General features: G+C 35.1%; 1 protein-coding gene across 4 annotated transcripts in view; it reads right to left on the reverse strand.

Annotated features, from left to right (window-relative positions):
* Nucleotides 1-25,012, reverse strand: part of IRAG1 (inositol 1,4,5-triphosphate receptor associated 1) — a 66,047-nt gene continuing 41,035 nt past the window's right edge. Inside the window, exons 6-21 of one of the 4 annotated variants that reach the window (XM_057418166.1) lie at nucleotides 24,570-24,647; nucleotides 24,095-24,144; nucleotides 23,608-23,649; nucleotides 21,914-22,501; nucleotides 19,711-19,789; nucleotides 16,872-16,992; nucleotides 13,889-13,919; nucleotides 12,678-12,818; nucleotides 10,459-10,590; nucleotides 9,554-9,695; nucleotides 8,860-8,909; nucleotides 6,884-6,991; nucleotides 5,677-5,744; nucleotides 2,621-2,740; nucleotides 1,562-1,693; nucleotides 1-277 (exon numbers count right to left, since the gene is read on the reverse strand). In XM_057418166.1, the coding sequence (XP_057274149.1) occupies nucleotides 40-277; nucleotides 1,562-1,693; nucleotides 2,621-2,740; nucleotides 5,677-5,744; nucleotides 6,884-6,991; nucleotides 8,860-8,909; nucleotides 9,554-9,695; nucleotides 10,459-10,590; nucleotides 12,678-12,818; nucleotides 13,889-13,919; nucleotides 16,872-16,992; nucleotides 19,711-19,789; nucleotides 21,914-22,501; nucleotides 23,608-23,649; nucleotides 24,095-24,144; nucleotides 24,570-24,647 (2,120 nt within the window). In that variant the 3' untranslated portion in view covers nucleotides 1-39. Of the gene's footprint in view, nucleotides 281-1,561; nucleotides 1,694-2,620; nucleotides 2,741-5,676; nucleotides 5,745-6,883; nucleotides 6,992-8,859; nucleotides 8,910-9,553; nucleotides 9,696-10,458; nucleotides 10,591-12,677; nucleotides 12,819-13,888; nucleotides 13,920-16,871; nucleotides 16,993-19,710; nucleotides 19,790-21,913; nucleotides 22,502-23,607; nucleotides 23,650-24,094; nucleotides 24,145-24,569; nucleotides 24,648-25,012 lie in introns of all 4 variants that reach the window. The other 3 variants (XM_057418165.1, XM_057418164.1, XM_057418167.1) reach the window with 3 other exon arrangements.

Genomic DNA, 25,012 nt, shown 5'->3' on the forward strand with positions numbered 1-25,012 from the left:
TACTTGCTCAGGTACCATAAGTACATGCTTGTTCCTTTATTATTCAGTGTGTTGCTCATGTTGAAATCCTGAGTTCCACCAGGAATGTTGATGGGCAGCAGAACAGCTAGCCTTCCCTTCAGGTCCCTCTGATTTTTCATCACAGGAGTTGAATGAATGGTAGATTCCCAACACCACAGCAAAAATTATTATTGCAGCCACTACCAGCCATACCACATTCCAGTGTTTACACAGTTTGGGGTACAGTATATGTAAATAATTAATGATGACTTCAAGTCTGCTGTAAAATGAAAAGAAAACTGTTATATATTAATCATAAGCAAATTTATTATCTTAAGCTTTTCAGTTCGAAAAGTTTCATAGATATATGGATAGAAGTATGGTGCACCACTTTTCTTCCAAATACAAACACCTTGTCAAAGAAGAATCAGACTATTAAGTTCTTTTAAGAAGAGCTGTACACTCAGATATGGGTGATATTTGCAAGACAGCTGAAGACCAAAAACTTGATTTCTATTTCTCCGACCTGTCAACTGGCAAATCTCAGATCTTGATATGATGTAAAATTCTGCACTGTTCATACCTTGCTCAACTAAACTCAACATTAGAACACATTGTAAACATTTCTTCCTAAGAGTTTCATGACTACTGAGATGGCCGCCTTCCTGAATATGGCAGAAATCTCAAATTACAGATGTTTATAACTGTAATGGTTATGGAATGGAAATTAATTCTTCTGGATCAGGTGATCAGGTAAGGATGCCCACCTTAGCCTGGGATTTGACATATTACTTGCTTTGGCTAGCATTCAATGCCTATCTAATGCCTCTCTCACTGCTTTTAATAGAAGGACATTGCAGGTGTCCTGAAATGGGTGGTAGAACCAATGAGGAGACTCAATAATTAACTCTAAGTTTTCTAGTTAGGCATCAATTGCTTCAGGTAAGACAACAAGCAGATGATTCAGACAGAGAACACTGGGCAGATGAATACAATAAATATCATTGCTGCAAGGCAGGAAACTCCAGCATAATACTGTTCTGCTGTCTCTACACAGCTTGCAGAGGGAGCAAGCACCTGCCTGTTCAAGCCAGAGCCAGTCCAATGTAGTTGAGGAGCTTGTCTTAACCTGTACTCACCTTGTAGATATATTGAAAGACTCACCTGTGAAGACCCTTTAGGAATGACATACGGCACAAATACAGGCATCAGATTCCTGAATTACAACTTTTGTGAGACTACACATGCCTACTGAGAGATACATTCTGACATCTAAAGAAATCTTGTGGAATATTTTTTACCTCAAATCAAAACCCAACCCCATCAAGATAAAGCATATTGGTGTTAACACAATTTTAGCTGAAATAGAAAAAGTTTTGCATTTTGCAACTGTTATTTATCTCAGAATATGCGTTACTGTGAAAACACTGTTATTTCAAGTATAGTTCCCTACACTGGAAGAAAGCATGTCAAGATAATAGTACAAAACACTTCATTGGGTGCCACAAATTGAAAAAAAAAGTAGCCTGTCTTGTACGGACATATGACACCACTGTCTCACCTGCTTTTCAGGGTTTTTATCTCATGTTCATTTTCACTTTCTTCATGTTCATCAGGACTTTCTTTTAGTGTCTCTTCATCTTCTTCCTTCAGTTCCTGAAGTTCTTTGGTTTTCTTCAAGCCCTCCCGATAACTTTAACACATGGAACATTTTTCTTAGTCTAGCATGCTGTCTAAGCCTGTTCTTATGTAATGAAAAATTATCTTCATGTTTTGTCACTTGCCCTAAAACACAACTAGCAGTGTTGCAGCACTTGGGCAAGAGTAAAAAATTAGCTGAAGAATGTAAGTATGTCACACAGACAGCCACCCTTCCTTAACAGGGAATTACATTAGCTCTGTTACCAAACTTGTCATCTTGAAAAAGAAACAGATTATAGTCCTCAGGAGAGCTCAACTTCTCTGTTTTGTAAAGGCATTGGCAAGTATTTCTGTAGTATTTTACAATCATTTTGAACACCCTCTACATATTTTTGTTTCCTGCAGAATAAATGCAAAGCAATGCTAAAGATTGATGGCTTGTTGGATTCTGCAGGAGATGATAAAAATTTTTGTCTTACTCCTCATGTATTAAAAAGGTATTTGCTTGATATTCAGAAACAGATGCCAAAGCTGGGTAAAACAGCCTTTTGTGCCCCAAAACATGCTGTGTAAAGCACTCTGTGACTCAAACAACACAAGTTTACTCTAAGAGTTGATACTTACTCTTGACTGATTTCCATGTAAACTTTTCAGAATAAACATTTTAGAAAGTTGTTTTGGATTATCCTATCATGAAGCTGAACGCTACTAACATAAGAACACCTACCCAATTGAGAATCTCTGATATAACTGCCCTCCCACAGTCTGGCTAACATTAATAATGGATGAAAGTGAACTGCTACTATGCAAATCCAGTGAATAAAGTTCACTTACATTGTTTCCCACATTCCTTCAATTATGACTGTATAGGAGCTCATATTGATTGCCACCATTTTGCATTTAAAATTACATTATAAAAATATATGCCCTCATCTCATAGCACGTGTTTACAGATTTAGTACACATAAAGTATTCACACCCTTTGTTATATGCTTCCTCTTCTATCTTGGCTTTAGTTTCAGGATTGACCTCTTCCAACCCACCGTGTGGCAGCACAGAAGTAGCAGTTTCACAGTCAGGCTCTCCATTACTCTTTCCACTGCCAAGACAAAAGAAACAATCACATAGAAAACACCACCACTGAAATAAATTTTATTTGTAGTATACTACCAAACAAGAGCAAACACACAGAATCTTGTGATTTTTCTTCTTTAATGTACTTCTGAGAAATGAAATGTCTTTCAAAAGAGAAAAATTGAACACTAAGCAATATTTTAGTTTCAAAATATTGTAATTTAAGAACAGTAATTAATATGTTTCTAAGGTATTAGAACTTGCATTGTGTTTCTTCTTTAAAAAAAGACGAGCATTTGTGTCCTGGCTTATCCATGGCATTTATTTGCTATTCTTGAAAACATTTCCCTCAACTTTATAAAAATCATCTTAGAAATTGCAGGCCATAATTTTCAGAGGAAAAGAACAGCAATAGTACCAAATTCTAATTTAACAAATCATTTTTCTTATGTACCTTTTAGGTACTCCCCTCTGCTGACTTTACACCCTGAACTAATATACAGGTTAAAAAAATACAAACACATGCGTAGCTTTTGTCACTGAAATTTTTCCTAAGTGAAAACCATGAGAATTTAGCCTAAAGATAAGCGATCGTATATTGCTTTCTCTCTGCAGTGCTCACTTGTCCTCATTTATTTAAGGCTGGGACAGAGTTTAAGTGATTCAGACATGACTTAGCAAATCAAGTCAATGTTTAATAAGCTCAACAGTGGATTCGTTTTCAACTTCCAGAATCTAACCCTTTTTGTAGGCCTTATTTTTCTGGCACTAAAATCAATGGCAGAATAATATATCCTGACTGACACTATCTGTGGGCAATTGATTTTCTCTCAAGAAGTCATATTCACGTTATTTTCACTTGGACTTTAAACAAATCCTGAGTATAAGCTTGAACTGCTTAAGTATACAAAACTCTGATGACTATGTAATTTTACACTACTACAGCAGCTGGCTCACGCATACATACTTATGCCAAACTTGAATTTAAAGTTCTACTGCTTGATAGCATGATTTGTTTTTTTAAGATCCAGGAAGATAACTACCAGATACTAGGAAGTTTTTTGGGGGAATACTGGTTTTGGTGTGGTGGGTTTTTTTGTTGTTTTGTTGGTTGGTTTGTTTTGTGTTTCAGAATTTCTATATAGTTTCAAAAGATGGTCTAAATGTTGCAGAGTTCTGTTGATTTGTAAAAACTAGTGCCATAGTTCACTGGTTTTGTTTTGTCAATTGTTGTGTATTTTCATTCTTAGTAAAGCGCAGAGATAAAATAAAGTCATATGATAAACTTTGTCCTCCCTCAGCACTAATCTAAAATATGTGAAATTCAATATTCTGTACTGATGTGAGATCTCCGTATTTTAAAGTTTTTAATTTGCATGTTTAAATCATTCTAACAAACTTTAATTTAAATTAGTATTACAGATATTTTATTGTGATATTGTAAACAGTCTAAACAACCAAAGTAGCAGTAGAAGTAGTAACAACAACAACAAAAATCGGTTTGATGTTTTAGTAAGTTTTACTTCTGAAATGTCAGCAAGCAACTTCCTTAGAATGTGCAATATTTCCTGGAAGAGATATATATTTGGGAACTTGCCTGACTTTTTTTTTGTTGCTTTCTGGGAGGATTAAACATACATGGGTTTTTAAATGCAACAGTACCTGTATCCATAACAGTAACTGTTTACAGAGACCTTGTAGAACAGCTTAGGTGTGCCTTCCTGTTCCCATCCCAGCCTCACGTTTTCCTATTGCCCACCCTTGTATTCTACTACTTCAGGGCTTTATGTTTCAATGACTTGCATAAAACTAAATTATAGACCTACATGAATTTCAGCTGGAAGAAGTTAAAAAAGTTCTTTCCAGAAATGTGTATATGTGTGTTCTTTCTGGCAGAGCAATTATCTGCTTTCCTTGTTCATACAACTATTATTTTGCTCTTGAAGTAGTACTATTTAAGCCCATAGAATGACTCATGGAACTATTATGAAAAATGGATAACTACAGCACACCTTAATCTAGTGTGGACATCTGTAGTAGTGGTAAATGATACAGAGTCAAAAGGGCAACTGTTTTAACAAAAATATTTTTTCAATTTATAGGTACTAGAAAAATACTTATTGAGGTATTGTTACCAGGCTAAAAAAAAAAATGCCCTCATTTGTATCTCTATTTTTTAATTTTAAAAAGCAAACATCTCTGCCTGTTATAACTAAAGTCTCAGGATGTTAAAACTAAAATCTCAAACCTAATGCTTTAATTTAGCTGAATGTTCATTTTATACTAAGAAAAGAATTCCTACTTGATAATTTTTTTCACTTCTGCAATAATTTGATTATCTAATATTATGGTAAGTTATACTGTTGAATTTTGTATATCATGTTTATCCATGCAAATTAAAAAGGCTACATGACACTGGATAGCAGAGTATTTCAAAATATGATTCTTACCAGCTAGAAAATGTTGAAAAGGCATGGGCAAAATACAAACTTCTATTACTGGGATAGTCAAGTTAATGTGTATTCATATCCAGGAGTGGTCATGGCCAACTGTAGGTACAGCATTAATTTGTTCCAGGATATATATTAAAACAAAAAACAAAACAAACCCCACAACACAGCCATGTGCATTTTATGTCATATTTTGTCAAGTTCTGAAGGCAGCCTACTCAAAAGTGTAAATGCATGATTTTCTGCTGCATTTTTCACTTGATAAGTTTTAGTGATCGTAGCAAGCTCGATACAGTTCTGAGATACTGCTTGTAAACTCATTGAACATGAAAAGAACCATATGATGGCAACACAGTAAAACACATTTACCAGACCATGAATCAACCTAACCAATATTGTGTTGCTGATTTCAATATCTTGGTGTAACTTCTATTAAGAGAGATAGAAATTATATAATTTTCATTTCATACTAGGATTTAGCAGGTAATGAGATAACTTAGACAAAACTCACTTTTCTAAAAGTGCTGGCAGAACAGGAGTAGATGTTAGATTGCTTCTTCCATTACTAGGTGATTCAGACTGTCAGTGAAAAACAGCAATAAATGCTACATTAATTTCAAATAGTCTTCAATAAAATGACAAAGTCAATGTGCTGCTTAGGTTTTCTTCCCACACCCAAGTGCAACAGCTCTTAATATAGAGCTTCTCAATTATTCCCACTAATGAAAGTAAAGAGCGGACTTGCACACTGTAAAGAATTTTCTGTGACATTCCTTTCCATCTTGTTTATATTTCCCAAGAAAAGTCTTTCATCATATATTTGATAACAGCAAAATTACTCTATTTGCTTCTCTCCATATTATCCTAGGAGCATTAATTTGTTAGCTGAGTTTTCAGTGGAAAATTTTAAACAAAACTAAATCATAATAAATCCTGGTAAACAAACACACTTCATTTCTGAAACAATTGACTCTGAGTACATAATACCTAAATTGCACAAACAATTTAAGTTCCTTAAAACTGAAAATCACAATGGATTTAGCTTCCCAGCAGAACCCCTCATTTAAATAGCCCTACATTTTAAACAGAAAACCATGTATTTTTTTTTATGACAAGCTATCATAGCTCATCTCTGAACAATTGGTATGCCTTGGATTTTTCCATCAAAGTATTTATATAGATTTTAATTTAATTTATTAAAATTTTATAAACAAAAAATCAAGACAGTCCGATAGCTCCACTATAGTTCCATCACAGAACATCTAAATTTGTACCACATATATTTCTGTACATTAATTATATGTTTTTATGTTTAGTGGACTTTTCAGCAATGAAGAGAAGCAGTCCAACCATCTTCTATGGTTTCAAGTTAAAACTTCTCTCACACAGTGGACAACTATATTTACTACTCCTTCCCAGTATGTTACTACAGATTAAAAGGCAAATTGCCTCAACTAATGTCTAATGCTTCTGAATCACCAGCAAGCCTTTTTTGGCTCTGTGTCCAAAGTGATTATTTATGGAGGTAGTTTCTGAAGGCGTATGTTCCCTACATAATAGGAATTACCTTTGTCCATCTCCTTCACTAGGATGGAGTCAAAAGAGTTAAACCAACAAAAGGGCTTAGATTTTATTTTCTTTTTAGCACCCATAGCTTTGTCCTAAGCAAAAGTGATTTAAACAAAAAGCAGTATCTTTAAGATGTGGGGTTTACTTACCTGGGATGGCACTGAAGGTATAGGTAAAGCTGTCGGTGACTGACCAGGAATGTTTAAGGAGTTAAATTTAGGAACAACAGCAACACTGACTCTCCTCCGAGGCATATTCTGTGAGAAACAATTTTTATTTTTTTTAAATCATACAACAAGATAGACTGAAGAACAATTTCACAGGTTAATAGGGGTGGCAAACAGGTAGGTTAATGTGCCTCAAGGAAAGGAGTTAGAAGCAAAACTAAGATGAATGTCTGTTACGGCTGTAGTTTTCCTCAAAACCTCCTCTAGTACTAACTGGTATGTCAAGTGCTTAGTGTGAAATGAGGTGTTGTACAGGGATGCTACTGTTTTCCTTCCACACTGAAGGCCCAGTCGAAGTCACACAACAGATATGTTCTGAGTTGATACTGTCAGTTCTTATTAGAGGCTATTATCATGGTTAAATCAGAAGTATAATAATACAGGGGAAAGTGCCAGTGTCTCAGTGACCGGATAATGGTTTCACATGAAACTCTTGTTATGTACCCATTATGATATGCTGTATCTGCTATGATATGCTGTACCCACAATTATTTCTAAACCTACAACTTATAACATCTGTTCCCTCTGCAAAAGAACAGAGCCTTCTCCCCAACCCTTGAGTTGTTAGCTGTCTATCTAGCATCATGCAACATTGCTTACATTTCCTGAAGACCATGGAAATTCTTTATATGATAAACACATGCTAGCTGTACACAATATATTCTAGCTGAAGTACAGATCATATAAGTTTTTGATGTCATTAGGTAAATAGGCAATTGTTTCATCCAATGATGTACACATAGTAAAATCTACACTTCCAACTGAGTAAAAAAATCCAAGCACTTACAGCATCTGACAGCTTTGTGTTACTGCATATCTAAATGCTTCATGATTCTGCTCTAGATAGCTTTAGAGGAAAGGACTGAAACATAGATCAAGTAAATATATGGAAGGAGTTACCTACTCCATGATCCCAGTTCTAGACAAAACCAATATGCCTATTCATTAATGACAGAGGTTTATCTAATGTGCTCCTGAAAACTATACTGGGGAGTCTGCAGCCATGTTAGGCAGTCCATCCTAGTGTTTTGGGGTCCCCTCCCCTTTATGATTTGGACTTGTTCTTATTAGATTTAATTTTTTGGGGGCACCTCTCTTTCAGCTGATCTGGTTCTCATTCTTAAAGACAGTCTTGCCCTCAGCATGCTCTATGCTCTAATTCTCTCTATCCAGCATTCAGAGGTGGCAGAAATAAATTAAAACCAAAGAGCTATAACCCAAGCAAACAAAAATATGAAAATAAATAGTAGACTGCATATAATGCCTCTGACCACCAAACTCCATAATGGTCACACTGGGACTTAGTTCCCTCAAAACACTGGTTGTTTTAGGAAGTTTTGTAATAAACTTGATGTCCAACACTTGGAAGTTTTACAGAAATGGAACGCTGGCCATGTTATCGGTCAAGCCAAAACAATCTGACATAATAGCTCACTCTGGATGCTTTGTCAAACTGAACAAGATACTTCAATGCTAAATGAAAAAATGAGCAGCGCATAAAAATAACTGTTTACATCTTAAGGCACTTGAACATGATATAATTCTTAAGATAATGAAAATGGCATGATCATGGAATCCCAAGTCACTTAGTAAGTTTTGTGTTCAGCTTCCTCAATGAGGAACAAGGACCTCAGCCATTCTCTGCATAGGTAAGTGGCGTGGAATACAATTATTCTTAAATAACTATGTCCCTTTATTATTTATAGTTCCACAGCAAGCATTATCATTATTGCACAAAGTCATACCTAATCATGTATCCAAAATTACTAAACATTTGCATGAACAATATTGAATATTTACCAGCATTATGTTTTGAACGCAGCCTAAGAAAGTAAGCATATGTAGACAAAGAAATTTCACTATATAAAACATTCATTTTCTTAATATTATAGAAATACCTTTCCAACAGTAAGAGACATGGATCTAGTTGAACGAGGTACTCCGTCTTCTGCAAAAAAACAGTAGATAAAGAGTAGTCTTACACTATATGAGTATCTATATAAATAATAAACATAGAGCCCTTGTATTTCAAACTCTGATGTAGTATACTTATATACAAGGTCTGTAGTGACTGCGTATTTATCTGCCATACAGTTCTGGTCTCAATTACACCTACAGAAGAAATCTGAAATAATTGCAAAAAAAATGAACCCTTACTATCTTTACTATCTTTTGCCTCCATATACAACTTTTGGCAAAAGAAAATACACATATTTCAATTTCCAGCAAACTAGGAAAGAAAAGGTTAGAAAAAGAATAAAACTTCTTAATAATGAAATTCTGCCATCATACCTTATCTAGACAGCTATGTTGAAACTATGCAAGCTATGTGTATGTGTGAGAGGCCAACAAAAATGTCACTGGATTGCATCAGAATTTGTGAAGTGATAGTGATTTTAAATTACTGTACTATAGCATTGTTTGTTTTTTATGAAATATCTTAATAGTTACATCTATAGCTTTTTGCAATCTACTCCTGTAGATCAGAACTTCATGAACAGGTTCCACAATACTTCACTTTTTATCATTAATAGCACCAACACCTTTCCATATAGAGGCGAGACAAACCCTTAAATGTTTGGGTTTTTTTACCAGATGCCCCATAGCTTCTGCTAGAATTCTGATTGGCAAGTTTCTTGAACTCCATTAGTTCAGCATGATCCTTTTCATATGTTCTTTTCAAATTTTCCACATACTGCATCATTACTTCTGTTGCCTTTGACATACGCTTTTCCTAAAGAAGAAAAGAGTGGAATACTCAGGAACCTCTATACTTCTCAAACAAATTATTTGCCTCTGTGAATGCTCCCTATCAGGGCGAAATCTGGAATAGCTATTGAAGAAATATTTGGTATTTCCTAAAGAAATATATGGTACCCCATGCCTGAAAATTCTGAAACTAATTAAACACAAATGTACATGCATTCATATATATTCACAGAATATTATAATTTATTTTGTTATACCTTTCTACATTCTGCCTGTGTGCCTATCTTATTAGTTATGTTGTATAGGTACGTTTGTTTTCAAACTCTCAAAGGTCTTAGTCACTGGCATCAGTCTAGGTTTTTTCCAAGGAAATAGGCAACAGTCTTGAATCTGGGAGGGTATTGCTGCGTTCTCATTTATACTTGCTCTGTTATTACTATAGTTGCCTGACAAAGTTATTGCCAAAGGCAGGTGAGCTTTTTGACCCAGAAAGTTTTCTTATTTATGCTGCACTGATTTTAAATAAGTTTATTGTGATGCAGTCATAGATCTGAATAATACGTATGCTCCTATTGCACAAATGTTAAATAGCTTCACAGGCAACCTTCTTTTTGAATTCTATTTCCATACTGAAATGGTGTCTTCTGTGACATTATAATAAATGTCTTTAATCTCTGAAAATGGCAAATAAAATTCAAAGGGCTAATAAAACCTCCAGCTATGACTGAAAAAGAGAAAGAGTGAACATGTGCAGTCAGGATATGTGTTAGCCACCAGGGTGTTCTTACCTGGCGAACAGCTCCAACCATCTCAGCACGACTAGATAGTCTAGCAGCTAAACGCCGCAGAACAGCAATATCCTCCAACAGCTTCTGGTAAGCTTCTCTGTGCTCATAATGATGCCATAAGTGAGCTGAAGACTGAAGTGAAAATACAGAAGCTTTATCATCATATCTTGCCACTTCTAGTTCAGATAAAGTAGCCTGAGCCACAGAAGCAGGGTTGAGATGTCTAGGCAGAACTACACATGGACTACAAATTAGTCCCAGAGGAGTTCCATCACTATTACCATAGATAACCTAGACAGTGCTGGTACTGTGTGTCAGAATGATGCTTCGCTGCATGCTGCAGACAGACCTTTCAAGGAGTTAAAGAGGGCTAAACACATTTGCAATACTTTTCCTTTTGAAATTAATGATGAATCATGCCTGGCTACCTGTGAACTTGGCAAATGCCAAGGTTATTTGAATTATTAATTACAAATTATTGCCAAAACACAAAGAACATTTTAATTTGCTGGGCCCAAGATGTTAAAGCGGCCATTCATGTTCTCGCAGTCCTGTGATACTTCACTTATTTATAAAAGAAATTACAGTCTCAAGAATTCCAAGTGTAAGAGAGTAATAAAAAATAATATGGCCTGTAAATCAAATGGCAACTGTAAGACCCATGAATGCATAAAGGAAACTGTTTGAAAAAAACATGCACAAAATTTCCAATTTCCAGGTTTTTCTTGGCAACTGTAACATGCTAGTTTTTGCGAACATATCTGAAGTGCATATAAATCAGCTTTCTCTTGAAGTTGGGTTTTTAATAAAACATCAGTTATCGTAAGATTGATTAAAAAAAATCATGAAGACTGGTAACACTGTCATTGAGCCATATAATGTGCCTGTTCTACAGAAATTAAGATAACCTAGTACTGAAATTGAAACAAGTCTAGGTCTAATATTATACAGATTACACAGAAGCCATCACTTCATTTAATTGTTTGTTTATTCCATCATATAGAACAAAAGCTTTCATATGAATGGCAGTTTCTGCTTTCTTATAGACTATGTAGAAGAGCTTGTAAAGCCAGACTGTAGCGTGCGAACTGCACAAAGGAGGAAAAAGCTAACCACATCTGTTGCATGCTGGCAACGTGACCCTTGGTGCCTAATTACGGATTCTTAAGATATCAAATCTAACAGACTTCTTTCAGTCTGAGCCCCCTGATTTAATATGTTGCTTCTGCCTGCTCTCTAAACAGAGAACAGAGTGAAGAGCAGCAAAACATTAAAAACTTTTTTTTTTTTTTTTCCCCAGGAACAATATTCTTGAAATTCAGATTTGAAAAGATGCAAATATTTTTTGAAAAGACATAAGTGTTTTCCAGATGAAAAGATGTAAATATCACAATCTTTTTTTTTAGTTGTATCTTTTCTTACCTGATGATGTTCTTGATAAAGAAAATGGGAGAATCATACTTGAAAGTATGGCAGCAACCTCCTTGTAATATTCAAATTGGGTCTACAGGTATTTCATTTAGCATCATGGTACCTGAGCATCCCTTCTTATTTGCGCAAAAATGTGTGCAGCACATAAATTGACACATCTCAAAAACGTATTTGTCATTTGAATTAGAAAATCCAGAGAAAGCTGGCAAAAAGGACTGAAAACTACTGCTGATAAAAGAACATCAGGGACAGCTGAAATTAAAGTGTAATAACGCCCATAACCTGATCCTGAGGTCGCATGTATTCCTTAAGAAATTCTTGCTGTCTCCTTTCTTATATCGCCTTCTGTTATCTGCAGTTAAGAGGTCTTTCAAGACACAAATCTCAGGACTCAGGCTTCAGGTAATTTCATTATCTCCCCTAACTAGACACTTCAAATTTAGTGCTAAAGAAGGTCTTGCCCAGGAGAGCAGGGATCAGTGTTCAAACTGCGGTTCTGAACACCCTTAGCTTTGTCAAGGGCTTATTCCAAGTAGCGAACAGCAAATTCATAGTATTTATTCCTGAAATCTGCAAGACATAGGGCAATTTCCAGCAATGGTGGGCCTGCTGGCAGAAAATGCTCCCTCTTGTGCAGAGTGGTAGGCAGATCATGGGAAAGAGCTCAGGCAGCAGAAAATGAAGTTCTGGGGCTGAATTTACAATAGGCATAAGGAAACCTAGCCTCACATATTTCAAAAGTGTGCATACTCTCATGTACACTATAGACAGAAGAATTGTTTTCTTACCGTAATAGCTGCTTTAAAGCTTTCCAGTTCCTTCTCAGCATTCTCTTCAGTAAGATTTCTCTCTCGCTCTGCTTGGTTAATTCTAGATTCCAAGGTATAACTATCATTTCTAAAGGCCAAGGAAAGTTGTACAAATACATTCTGTTTGGATTTAAGAAAAGCATTTTTAAATAAGCATCACAGTAATGTCTTTTTCAGTAACAACGTATATGGTACGTATTTAAAAAACTTTGGTGCTTAAACAAGTATTGAAAGAGAAAATCTAAAACTTTTTTTTTTTTTTTTTTCAAAAATCACTTCTCTTTACTACTTTTAAAATATGAATAAACATTCAACAGGCCTTGCTGCCTCTTTTCTGAATGTTTTTCTAGATCAGTAGAGAGACACAATAAAGGAAGTAGCCTATCAGAAGTATCAGAATCACAATGGACCTGTTTTCTAGCTGGACTTCCTCCAAGGGTCCCCAAGGTTTTTAAACAGATAGTCTGTGTAAAGGAAGTCCAGGGATGAGCTCACCATTAGCATTGTTTCACATAAGGCATAAATACCTACCACTGAAGCCAGCAAAAGGTTCAGTGCTAACGTTTTTATTCTCCTGCCCTCAACTGTTAAATATTGTTCCTTTCTTCACCAGATGTATTATTTCTTAGGATAAATACTTTGCAAAGCACAAGGTACCAACAGTTTCATTAGATTGCAGCTATGCAAATAAAGATCTTTTTCTTGTCTGGCATGTGAAAAAAAAGAAAAAAAAAAAAGCCAGCAAGCTAAAGAGCAACCCACACAAAAAAAAGTTAAAATTATATAAACTAATTGCAAGATGTAATCAAAAACTGCCCCAAAGCTTCTAGTGGCCAGTACAAAAATGCAATTAAACCCATTTAATTTCTGGTCTCATTTAATCTCTATTTTACTACTTTATGTATATTACAATAATTTCCATAATGAACTGTATTTCACTATGAAGAATGCACAAACAAGTGTTTTGTTTATTCCTACTGTAAGCCTTTTTACAGTTTATACTGTCTCTGACAACTGCTCATATTTCACAGAATTGTTATTTTGATTGTGCTCAATATGCTTTTTTTCTGAGAAACATTTTTAGGAAATAAAAATTCCATTACCTGGCTCTAGTAACAACCTTTAGGCTTACAGTAACCACTCAAAATCGAGGCATATGGCTAAAATAATGAGTTTAAGAACATATTTACCTCAACTTCTTTTTCAGTAAGTGGAGGAGAGCTAGAAATAAAGGCAAGCAGAAATCACATTTTAATTACTTTTGTCTTTAAAACCAGAGCTATTCTTATATTTAACCAAAACCAGAAGAAAAAATCCCCATCCTCCCTGTAAATATGTTATGGTTTCTTTAGGTGAAATCAGTATTTAATTAATTAAATTGTACTTGTTATGGCTAAACCCCACATTGTGCTGTTTGTTTTGTTCTGGTTTTTTTAAGCACAGCAGAGAATCTCCTCAGTATTGGCAAAACCATACCAAAGTTTGTGGCCACCACAAATACTGATATCTGTACTGCATGGTGATAAATTGGGAGTACAAGAGCAAGACAAAAGTTACCCTTTTGGACTTGTGGGAGACTTAATATGCTACACTTTGGAATATTACCTTTACCCATTTTCTTTCCATTAACAGATAACCACATATGTACAGAATTCAAAGTGCAGCTCACTGTTTACTGAACTATTCTGGTTTGGCTGCTCCTTTTGTTAGAAGTTAGCTAACAATTATTCTGACATTGACAAATTTTATGTTTGAGTTTTGCAAGTTGTCCACCACAAAAATGATTACTGACTATATAAAAACCAGAGAAAGTTACCAAAATGCAGTTTTATAGAATACTGTATAGATAGATATTAAATAAAAAAATAAAAACGAGATAGACAACATTATATTGGAAGATTTCACTTAAATGCAGTTATCTTTAATGTTCGAATTTACAGGTTTTTAGTTTCTGTAACTGCTCCCAAACATCAGAGGCTATTCAGTTTTATAAAAGTGAATAGAGACAAGAAACACCTGAAAGAAATGACAGGAGCTGTAAATACAAATTCTAGTGGATGCCAGCAGGTATCTATCATGATCTGTACAGGCATGATACTGTCAGAAAATTCATAAAATTGTAAGAATAGAATCATAGAATAGTTAGGGTTGGAAAGGACCTTAAGATCATCTAGTTCCAACCTCCCTGCCATGGGCAGGAACACCTCATTACTAAACCGTGTCACCCAAGGCTCTGTCCAACCTGGCCTTGAACATTGCCAGGAATGGAGCATTTACCACTTCTTTGGGCAACCTGTTCCAGTGCCTCACCACCCTCACAGTAAAGAACTTCTTCCTTATATCTAACCTGAACTTCCTCTGTTTAAGTTTAAACCCATTGCCCCTTGTGCTATTGCCACATAGGCAATGCAGCCAGTTCTTTATCCACCGCGTGATCCATCCATCAAATTCATATCTCTCCAGTTTAGAGACAAGGATGCCGTGTGGGACAGTATCAAATACTTTGCACAAGTCCAGGTAGATGACATCAACTGCCTTGTCCCTATCCATCGCTTCTGTAGCCCCATCACAGAAGGCAACCAAATTGGTCAGGCATGATTTCCCCTTAGTGAAGCCATGCTGGCTGTCACCAAGCACCTTGTTGTTTTTCATGTGCCTCAGCATGGTTTCCAGGAGAGTTTGCTCCATGATCCTGCCAGGCACAGAGGTGAGACTGACTGGTCTGTAGTTTCCTGGGTCTTTCATTTCCCCTTCTTGAAAATAGGGGTTATATTTCCTTCTTTCTAATTGCCAGGAACTTCACCTGACTGCCATGATTTTTCAAATATGATGGACAGTTCATTAAATTAAGTTTAAATTAAAGTACTACTGTAATATTCATTGCATCATTAATCCCAAATATAGAAATCAATGCATCTGGCACCACTGAGCAGCAGATTTTTTTCATTGTGTAGGATGACAAAACTTAGAGAAGTGAGTAGAAGAAAGGAGTCCATTATGTTCCATGTGTTGGAAAACCATTCTGTGCCTAAAGTATTATTATTCATATTACTTACTGTTATTCTAGGAGGAAGCCTACTAGGAGTAATAGTCCTAGAAGAAAGTTTGAGCATCTGCATGCGTCATATAACATAGCACAGAATGGTAAAATTAATGTCTTGATTTTTACCGAGAATGGTCTGAGAAATTTGCTTAAAGAATGAAAAGTAATGTGTGTATTTATTCAAAAGGTTAAGCTAACTGATTAAAGAATATTGCCTGAAAAACAGAAGATCTGTGTATTATCTGATCCTCAAAGCCAGCAGCATTTACCTATTTTGTACTAAGCTATGAAATACTTTTTCTTTTCAGCATTTAATTACAATGAAGCAACGGTCTGTTAGAACTTCTTCACCTCACACATCCATTGATACAACAGTTCCTTCACAACAAATGCTAAATATTTATTCCAACTGCACAGAGAACACTTACTGACTGCTTCAAATGATTAAAAGCCTCTGGTGTTTATAGTATAAAAATATATGGGTGAATTTAGGAATAGTTTTGGCCAGATATGTTTGGAATTGTTATAATAATTAATAAACAAACAAAAAAAGCTTATTTCTTTTACTTCTCTCAAAGAAAAGGTTTATGCGAAAATATGGAAGAAGCTTAGCTTTATTCTAATGCAATACAAATTAAAATATAGTCAGTGTCTTGCACAGCAAAAGATCAAGGAATTTGCAAAATAAACTCAAATTCCCCCAAAAACTGTCACTTGCAGAAAAAAATGCAGAATTCTTCCCTGCCCAAATTTTACCATTGAAAAGCATTATCTAACCTGATTATTTTTCTGGGGAAAAGAAAAGTAACATTTTCAACATGAATTTGTATCTGCAGCAGCAATCCTGAAAAACAGGAGTGGACAGACCAGTGGAAGAAATCTGTACAAAAATGTAGCATGCAAGTTAGGTTTCAGACCTTTTATACAGACCTTACAAATTAATTTTAAAAGTTGGCCAGTTACTGAAACTTCGTGCATTCCCCAAATTTTTCTGAAAAATCTGTGTTGCACATTTTCAGCTGCTACTTATGTGGATCCCATATGAATGGAACTCCACAAAGGGTGTTCGCTGGAAACCATTAGTGTGCCTTACCCCACATGATGTCTTTCTACTTCTAATGAGCTTTTACCTTGCCGGAAGTGATTTGTGCACTCGTAGTTTTCGCAGCAATACATCAGGAATGCTGGGCATGACATCAGAGCTATTCTTTGTCTCTTCCTCTTCAGTGGGGGAAGGAAGAGGTGAAGGGCCTAAAGACATTGTCGGACAAAAACCTTTTTATGATATTTGAAAAGTCATTAATAGGCAGCATCTCAGAGCCAAATAAGACGTTTTAGCCTCTGTCATTTTAAAGTCAACGAGCCTTTCACCCCAGCTGTACTGGGAGCAAAGTGACAAGAAAAGGTACATTCTTTCATGCAGAATGATAGTTTCTTTATTGTGTATGGTGATACATCACTCGCCTTTACTCCCTGTCTTACTTTCAAGCACTGGCAACAAAAGTTATCAGTACAATTGTCACTCTTTATGAAGAAAGACTGAAGTAATAAGTACCCTGACAGTTTCTAATGCACTGAAAAATAATTATTTTATTAATATTTTTCCTAGAATTCAAATGGAACCCAAATTCCATTACTGGAACATCTAACCTAACATTTTGCATTTGTGTTTTACCAGTACAGTGACATAATTTCTGGAATATTTTAGATTAGATTTTTTTAATAGAGTACTGTAATTTTCTAAGGCTTTAAACGCTACCTGCAAAGATGAAGCCTAGTACTATACTACAGATTTTTGTGCATGGTTTATGGTGATGAGTCTACAACATGTATTTGTTTGCAGTACATGTTCACTGAAACATCACATAAAGTTTATAATTACATTCTCTACTTCTGTCACTTCCAGAAGGACCAAGATACAGCTAATACTTTTTTTTTTAATTCATGTGACTTAATTTTTTTTTCATTTTATTTAATTTCATTTATAGTAACTCCTTACATTCTTCTATCTTGCCAGAACTTAGTGAAGGACTCTTCTACAGGAAAGTCAGGTTTCTCAGTCTGAATCTCAGACTTGGGAAGATATCTTTGTATAACTGTTTTGATGTTTGGCATAACACAAAGACTCTTAAATTTGCAAAACAAATTGTGTGACAAAGTTCAAGTTTTGTAAAGGTGGAAAGTATTCAAATGAAAACCAGAAAAGGAGATTCTTTCTAGCTGCATTTTAGTTCCATGCATAAAAAAATCAGTATTTACCTAAGAATAGTCATGAATGTCCCTATAAAAAAAGCCAGCTTGACGCCATAATGTCTCCACATATATCTGTCTTAATATATCCCACTTTCCCACTTATCTAAACTTCTGTAGATGCAAAGTTGTGTTTACTCAGATGATCACAATAACTTGGCATTGAGAGCAAAACATGATGGAGCCAGTATATTTGATTCATAATATAATAATGAAGTATCTGGCTATTTCCTATTGTTTAAGCAAAATTACTACTCCAGTTAAAAATTACAAGGTATTTTTTATGACAAAGTAAGTAAGTCTCCCTAACAAATGAACTAAGGATTTGACCCCACACTTGATTTCCCTACCAAGGACAAGGAGTTGACTCTTAATGTTCTGGCTATCATTTAGATAAGTTACTAGAGTTTTAAAAAACTTGTAAGACTCATGAGATCTTGGTTGAAAAGCTGGATAAAATAAAGCTTAGCTTTTCATAACAGTTTCCCCAAAAGTTTCAAATCTGCCAAAATCATTTAATAGGCTGGTAAAGTGGCAACTGTTTTACATTTAAACACAGCCTGCTGAATAATTGCTGGGAAACAATAAATTAGCATAGTGACAGGAATAATACTACCATACTTAAGAATTCAAAGATTACTAAAGACAGGAAGAAGACAAGAAGCCTCTTTTATTTCATTCAGACTCATGATGAGTCTGTTTCCAGAGATAACATGAAATGTAATTTCTCTGCCATCTTGCGTGACAGAAACTCTAAGGCCTTATGAAACAGTCCCAAATCATATCTATGAATTAGCAAAATGAACAGTATTAGGAAAAATGGAAATTTTCTTTGGAAAGCTCCTTTCACTTTCTCCATTTCACTTAATGTGTCCTTAGAAACACTCTGAATGAATTCTGACTTAACTACTTCCAAGAAAACATACAGGTTTGGTTTAAATATTTTCAACTGATCACTCAGAGCTACTGCTATTTGGTTCTTCCAGTTGTTGAATTGTCCTCAGGATTATATCCTTGCTCTTTATTTCTATTCTGAATATTTTTAGATGCAGCATACAGGCATCAAGTCTCATTTGCTTGTGTTAGATTTGAAAAAAAAAAATTATGTAGAGGTTTTAGCCTTTTATTAAAAATTGTACTAATCGAGCTAAAAAAACCCTCCAGCCGCACTTATTGCAATGCATATTTTTGCAATCCTTCAATCACTTTCATGTCTCCTCTCTGGCCTTACTCTTGCCTATCCACATTGATGTAGAGCTGTGGACCACAAGTGGACATGCCATTTCAATATTTGCCACACATATAGTAGAATAATAAAGCAGAATAAAGCATTCCATCTCTTATTAATACTTTCAAGGATCAAATTCCCCCTTATAGCCAGAATATCTTGCAGAGGTCACATACATTGAATCCATCACTGCTGAAACGTTCTTCAGAATGTGGCTGAAATTTGAGACAGTCTTTCATCTATTAAGTACAACCTAGACTCTGTTCCAGGCATGCATCTTTTAATTTGGTTGTAATAATACCTACAGTATCTTCTTGCCTCAGATCATCAAGAAATTTAGGTATTTCTACTGCTAGGCCCCTTCTTCATGGCTGCTTCATTACACAATTATTGCAACTGAAGAAAAGTGGGTTTTTTTTTCCCTTCCATATTAGTCAGTTATAAAAATCAGTGTATAACAGACACTCATTCTGGCTTTTATGATACTGCACCTTTCTCTTGTTCAGCGGCTTCGCTAAGTTCAGGGAGTTTGAGTCCAACTAAATTTTGATTTCTCATCAAAATATGCTCCTGTTAAGAAAAACAGTAACATTTTTAAGTAACTTTAATAGAAAGCTCTATTTAAAGATCCCTGCCATGTGGACACTAACATTTATTTGAGTTAATAAACAGAATGGAGATATTTATATTGTTATAGTTATATTGTTATAGTCACATGCTACACTGCATGGACACATGTACATTCACAAACATAACATCTTAAATAGTACATATTTCAAATTTCATACATGCGTCACTTAGAAAAATTCCTGTCATGCAGACAGAGATGTGCAGCAGGTGCTTCTTACTCAAAGAGGTTTTGGTAAATGAGAGTTTTAGTAAATAACAGCAAAAAAAGCAGTTTTGGATATAGCTACAGCAATAATTAAGTATCCCAGAAAAGAGAGAGAATGCTACAGCTGAAAGCTAATACTTCACTGTTACTGTACCCTGCTTCCCTTCCTTACAGGTAAGGAAGACTGTACTCATCTTCTGATTTTCTACCTTAATATTCTCAAATATGTCTAAAATACACATGCACCTGCTTTTGCTAGGTAGGCAATTCCTACCAAAGACAGAGGTCAAATCTCACCTAACCAGAATCATGTATCATGTATTATTTTTCTGATTCTAAATATTACTTGTGCTTAACACCTCCTAGGACTTCCAAAATCATATGGCTCAAGTGTCTCTATAATCAAGAATTCTAGTACACATATGCTAAGAAGTGTGCAATATAAACAGGAAAATATGAATAACTAAGCTACCATTTCCAAGCAATACACTAGGAACAAATTAACCAAAGTACAGAATTTGAGGTCCTCACCTGTTAGCCTTATGTTCATCTTAAAGTATTAACTACCGGAAGTCAAAGAAAATAGTCTTATTAGGTTGTAAAGTAGAGTAAGCACTATTTTCTTTATTTCCTTTCAAAGTAATTTTTGCTATACGCATGGTGGTTACTTTATGATGGTGGGCTATCATTTCATTTTGGCTTCTTTTCAATACACTGATTAATTATTAGGGTTTAATTCTTAATTTTAACCAATCATTTAGACATTTTTTTAACAATAGATTACTTTATAGATTTTGCAGTCCAAGTCTACCCTTCAAGAAGCTGATGCATTTGCATGATGTAAGGTTTTACAACCCTGGACACTGGGACACTTTCTGAGAATGTTCAACAAGCAAAAAATCATACCAAAACAATTTCCTGTCCCCTGAGACTTGCATGCAATGCTATTGCAAAAGCTAGTATTCTTGAAATACAGGACTACTGCCCTTAGAAGGGAGAATACCAACCAATAAAGGACTTGAAACCACTCAGCTGAAAATTTGGATTTTTAAAATCCAAAGGAAGTTTACAAATAGTTTATGATATGCAGAGACTTCGTAAGCACATAAACAAGAGTATAGTAACTGTCTACAAACTTCAGTTAAAGATTTCTGTTCATACACAGGTCTCATCCCACACGCAAAGAAATCTGTCAATTACTCAATATACTGTGGGAGCCTGTGAATTTGAGGACAATTCTGAAGAAGCAGAAAAAGCATATTACAGAGAAGCAAAGGAAGTAAAAGAGCATAAGCGACACTTTTAAAAAGAATGTTGTTACATCCTAAGGAAGGAAAAATTCTTTCGATCTAAAATACTTTCAAAATCAAAATAGATCACTTTAGTCCCAAGTACATTTTACAAATGTCATGATTGTTAATCAACTATTTCCTGTTTATAGATCATGTGGATGGTGCAAATATGAGATGTATTGTGGTTTAGGCTCACCTTTCTGTCACAATGAAAGCAATTACTACTTTATTGACACCAATACGATATTTTTTTAATTCCTGGGGGCCAAAACCTGCATATGGAAGAGCATATGCACATTCATATACGTGCATATTGAAAATACAACAGTGCAGTTGATGCATATTTAAAGACAACTAAGAAATGGAACAATTCCATGGAATTTAGCTACAGGTTACAATTTATTAAAGGTGCAAATGATACAATTCTGTATTAATTCTCCTGAAACTGTTTCACATTATATTACTGTATGTTTCATGCAATGATAAACATAATGCTAAGCAAATGAAAAGTTTAGTAAAATAGGAAAATAAGTTTAAAACAGGATATGACTGATGACTGGGACTCACCTCTCTGAGCTTTGTCAATTTCTGCATTCGAACTGGTTGAACTTGGATTTGAAGGTCTTTGAATGCTTTTAACTGATTGCTGGATTTGTTACCAACAACAAAGCTTTTATCTTCCTCAGATGGTAATTTTAAAGGTGTTTTATCTTTCTGTCCAGGCTCCAAGCTATCCCATGATACAGCCCGTAGTAGAGGAGGACGAGGTCCACACAGTTTAAATTCTGGTTTAAATGAAACTTTATGGTCCCTCATTTCTTGAACAGGAATTTTGAGCTTTGAGTCTATATTTCCTGATGTTGGTAGATGGGTTCTTAGAGGAACATCATTTTCTTTTGATTTCTTGAGGAACGATTTTCCAAGTTCATTTTCACAAACATTCATGTAAGCATTAAGAGACATTCTGCCACCATCACCACCTGAAGGGGAGCATTTAGGTAAAGTATCCATGTGTTTACGTGGATCGAAGTTTTCTTTTTGTTCTGAGAGCTTCTCTTTGGAGTTTTCAAAACCAGCAGAACGAGGAACCAACCTTCCCTGAGAAATCTTTCTTTGATCATTCTGCCTTCGATCAACTAGTCCTTTTGCAGCGTTCTGAAAGCAGAGGGACACACAGAAAACAGAGCAACAAGTGCAGATTTCTCTTTTCTCTGCCCAAGGATAGAATTTCACTGTAAAAAGCCATTACTTTTTCAGTGACATTTGCTTTTAAACATATGCTGCTGATGAGAGAAATAATTTTTAAAATGCACTTGACAGAACACTGAATTGGGAATCTCTTTTCTGAACTTTAGAGAGAATGTCATCCTACCCTAGAGTCCATTACAGCAATATATCAATCTTCATATAGACAAGTCTCTCATCATCTTAATGTAAGGTTGTCTGAGCACATGCCTTTAAGGCTATATCTTATAGCTCTGTTACTTTCCTTTGATTGTTTTCCATTATTTCCTTACCTCCCAAAGGGAAAAAAAGCATGGACTTCTATACTATTGTAATTTCTCTCTTTGTGTGCAGTACCACAGATTATAATTTGGCTGCAGTCTCCACAGGACAGCTGGCAAAAGAATGTTTGCCTATACCTTGGCTACTTTGGTACAGAATCTGTATTTTGCCTAAGGGCACCTGTGAGCAATTTAAGGCAACCAACAGAAAACCTAACTGTGGTCTCTGCCCTGGATATGTTGCTACTCTCCCATCCTTTATAGTTACTGCTCCAAAATTCTGCTGCCACACTATATTTTGTATTACCTAACCCACTCACAGCAACATCTTTTTAAAGTGCCATTTGATATTACTTAAAACATGCATATAAAATGCTTCACCAGTAGTTATGCAGAGCAGTAACATCCCATCAGAGGTACAGAGCATTAGCTACAGTAACCTCTTCCACTGAATCAAAAGAAGAGGATGCCTGTCTAAAACACCAGCGTAAACCGAAGTAGCTACAATAGGTACTTTAAACTTACTTGTAAAGTTACTTAGTATATTGATTTTAATAGAGCTAAAGCAAAGTGCATGATAGGATGTAAAGGCTTACTTAAGTCCACTGTCCTCTGCTACATTTTCAGGTGCAAACGAACGGCATAATTTTTCTTTTCACCCAGCAAACAGTCTTTTAGCCTTCTTAGTCACATAAATAAATCATATATGTCAAGACAAACAGGTGAATTTTGTTCAAAACAATGTGAAACACTTACCTCTACCGTTTGCCTGTCATCCTCTTTCACAGTTCTGTTATTCTAGCAAAAAAAGAAAGAAAAAACTTGCCTTACAAGGTTATCTTTCACATCTATGCTGTAAATGTTAGATATAGATATTAATAGATTAAGTTTGATTTTTTTAACTTTTACACTTGTCGCATTTATTTATGAAGTATTTATTTATTTATGATGTCATTTTAGTGATTTTTTTTTTTTCCATGGATTAGGGCTATATTGGATCTTTTTTCATTTTCTACAGTTAAAAGATCTCTATGATCCTTCTGTGCTTATTACCTCATGGATTTTTGTCTTTAGAATAAACATTTACTAGTCCCTCACTCTGCAGAAAAAAAAACATATTAGTAATACAGTCTTGTTATATAAAATGGTATTCAAACCATCCCATTTTCCTCAGGGACAAGTATAGTGTAATGTAGTACTGTAATAACCCGGTTACTGTACAGACTATTCAGCTCTTTCTTACCTGCCCTGGACATACTGACTCGACACTAGTGGTTGTGCATCCATCAGACCCTATAGAGACAAACACATAATTAGGGCACATCCTAATTTGCCCCAGATTTTTACTACTACAGCATTATTGAACACACAGATATACAGATCCACATCATATATTAAGAAAAAATTTAAATGTGGAAAATATTCAAAAGGGGGGAAAAATATCTAAAAGATAGTAAGTGAAAGAACATTAAAGCTTCTCAAAACTCCATTACTGAAAAGAATTAAAAACCAGAACATGTAATCTAGCAGCACCACAGAAGTAAAAATATAATACAATTAAGCATTTATGTAAAAATATATATGTGGGCATTCATGAGCTTTGCCATATTCAGGAGGAGATCCTTGAATCTACTGATTTTGACTTCCCAAGGAATATTTAAAAATACATTTTTTCCGAGCTTTTAAGTTAAAGTTTGAGCCTGCGTAGATCATTTTACCTGATGGAACTGGAAGAGTGAGAGAGTTGCTCCGAGATGCTACTGGTGAAACTTTAGGACTAAGTGTAGGGGAAACTGCTTCATTAAAACAAAAACAAAAACAAAACAAGGTAATTTTACTTTCCAAGTTTCTAGGTTTTGAATTTTCAAAATTCAGCTAAGATTAAAACATGAATCGTCGTCAGTCATGTGTTTGTCCAGAACCTGACAAGTCATTTTAATTGAGATTCTGTTGGTATACAGAATCCTTATTCTCCTCACTTTTCTGACTGAAGTTCTGCAGAGAAGTACACACAAGAGAAGGATTCACAAGAAAAAAGAAAAAGCAAAATTTAGTTTGAAGTATATTTCTTTCTTTTTTTTTTTCCCCCTCCAGAAAGTGCCAAGTGATTTTAAGACAGAACTTTATTTTGAAATAGTATTTCAAAGCTAAATTAAAGTCC

The sequence above is a fragment of the Pezoporus wallicus genome, unplaced genomic scaffold (assembly GCF_028554395.1).
Source record: "Pezoporus wallicus isolate ANWC-B61680 ecotype Strahan unplaced genomic scaffold, APGP_CSIRO_Pwel_v1 contig_2025, whole genome shotgun sequence".
NCBI classification, from domain to species: Eukaryota; Metazoa; Chordata; class Aves; order Psittaciformes; family Psittacidae; genus Pezoporus; species Pezoporus wallicus.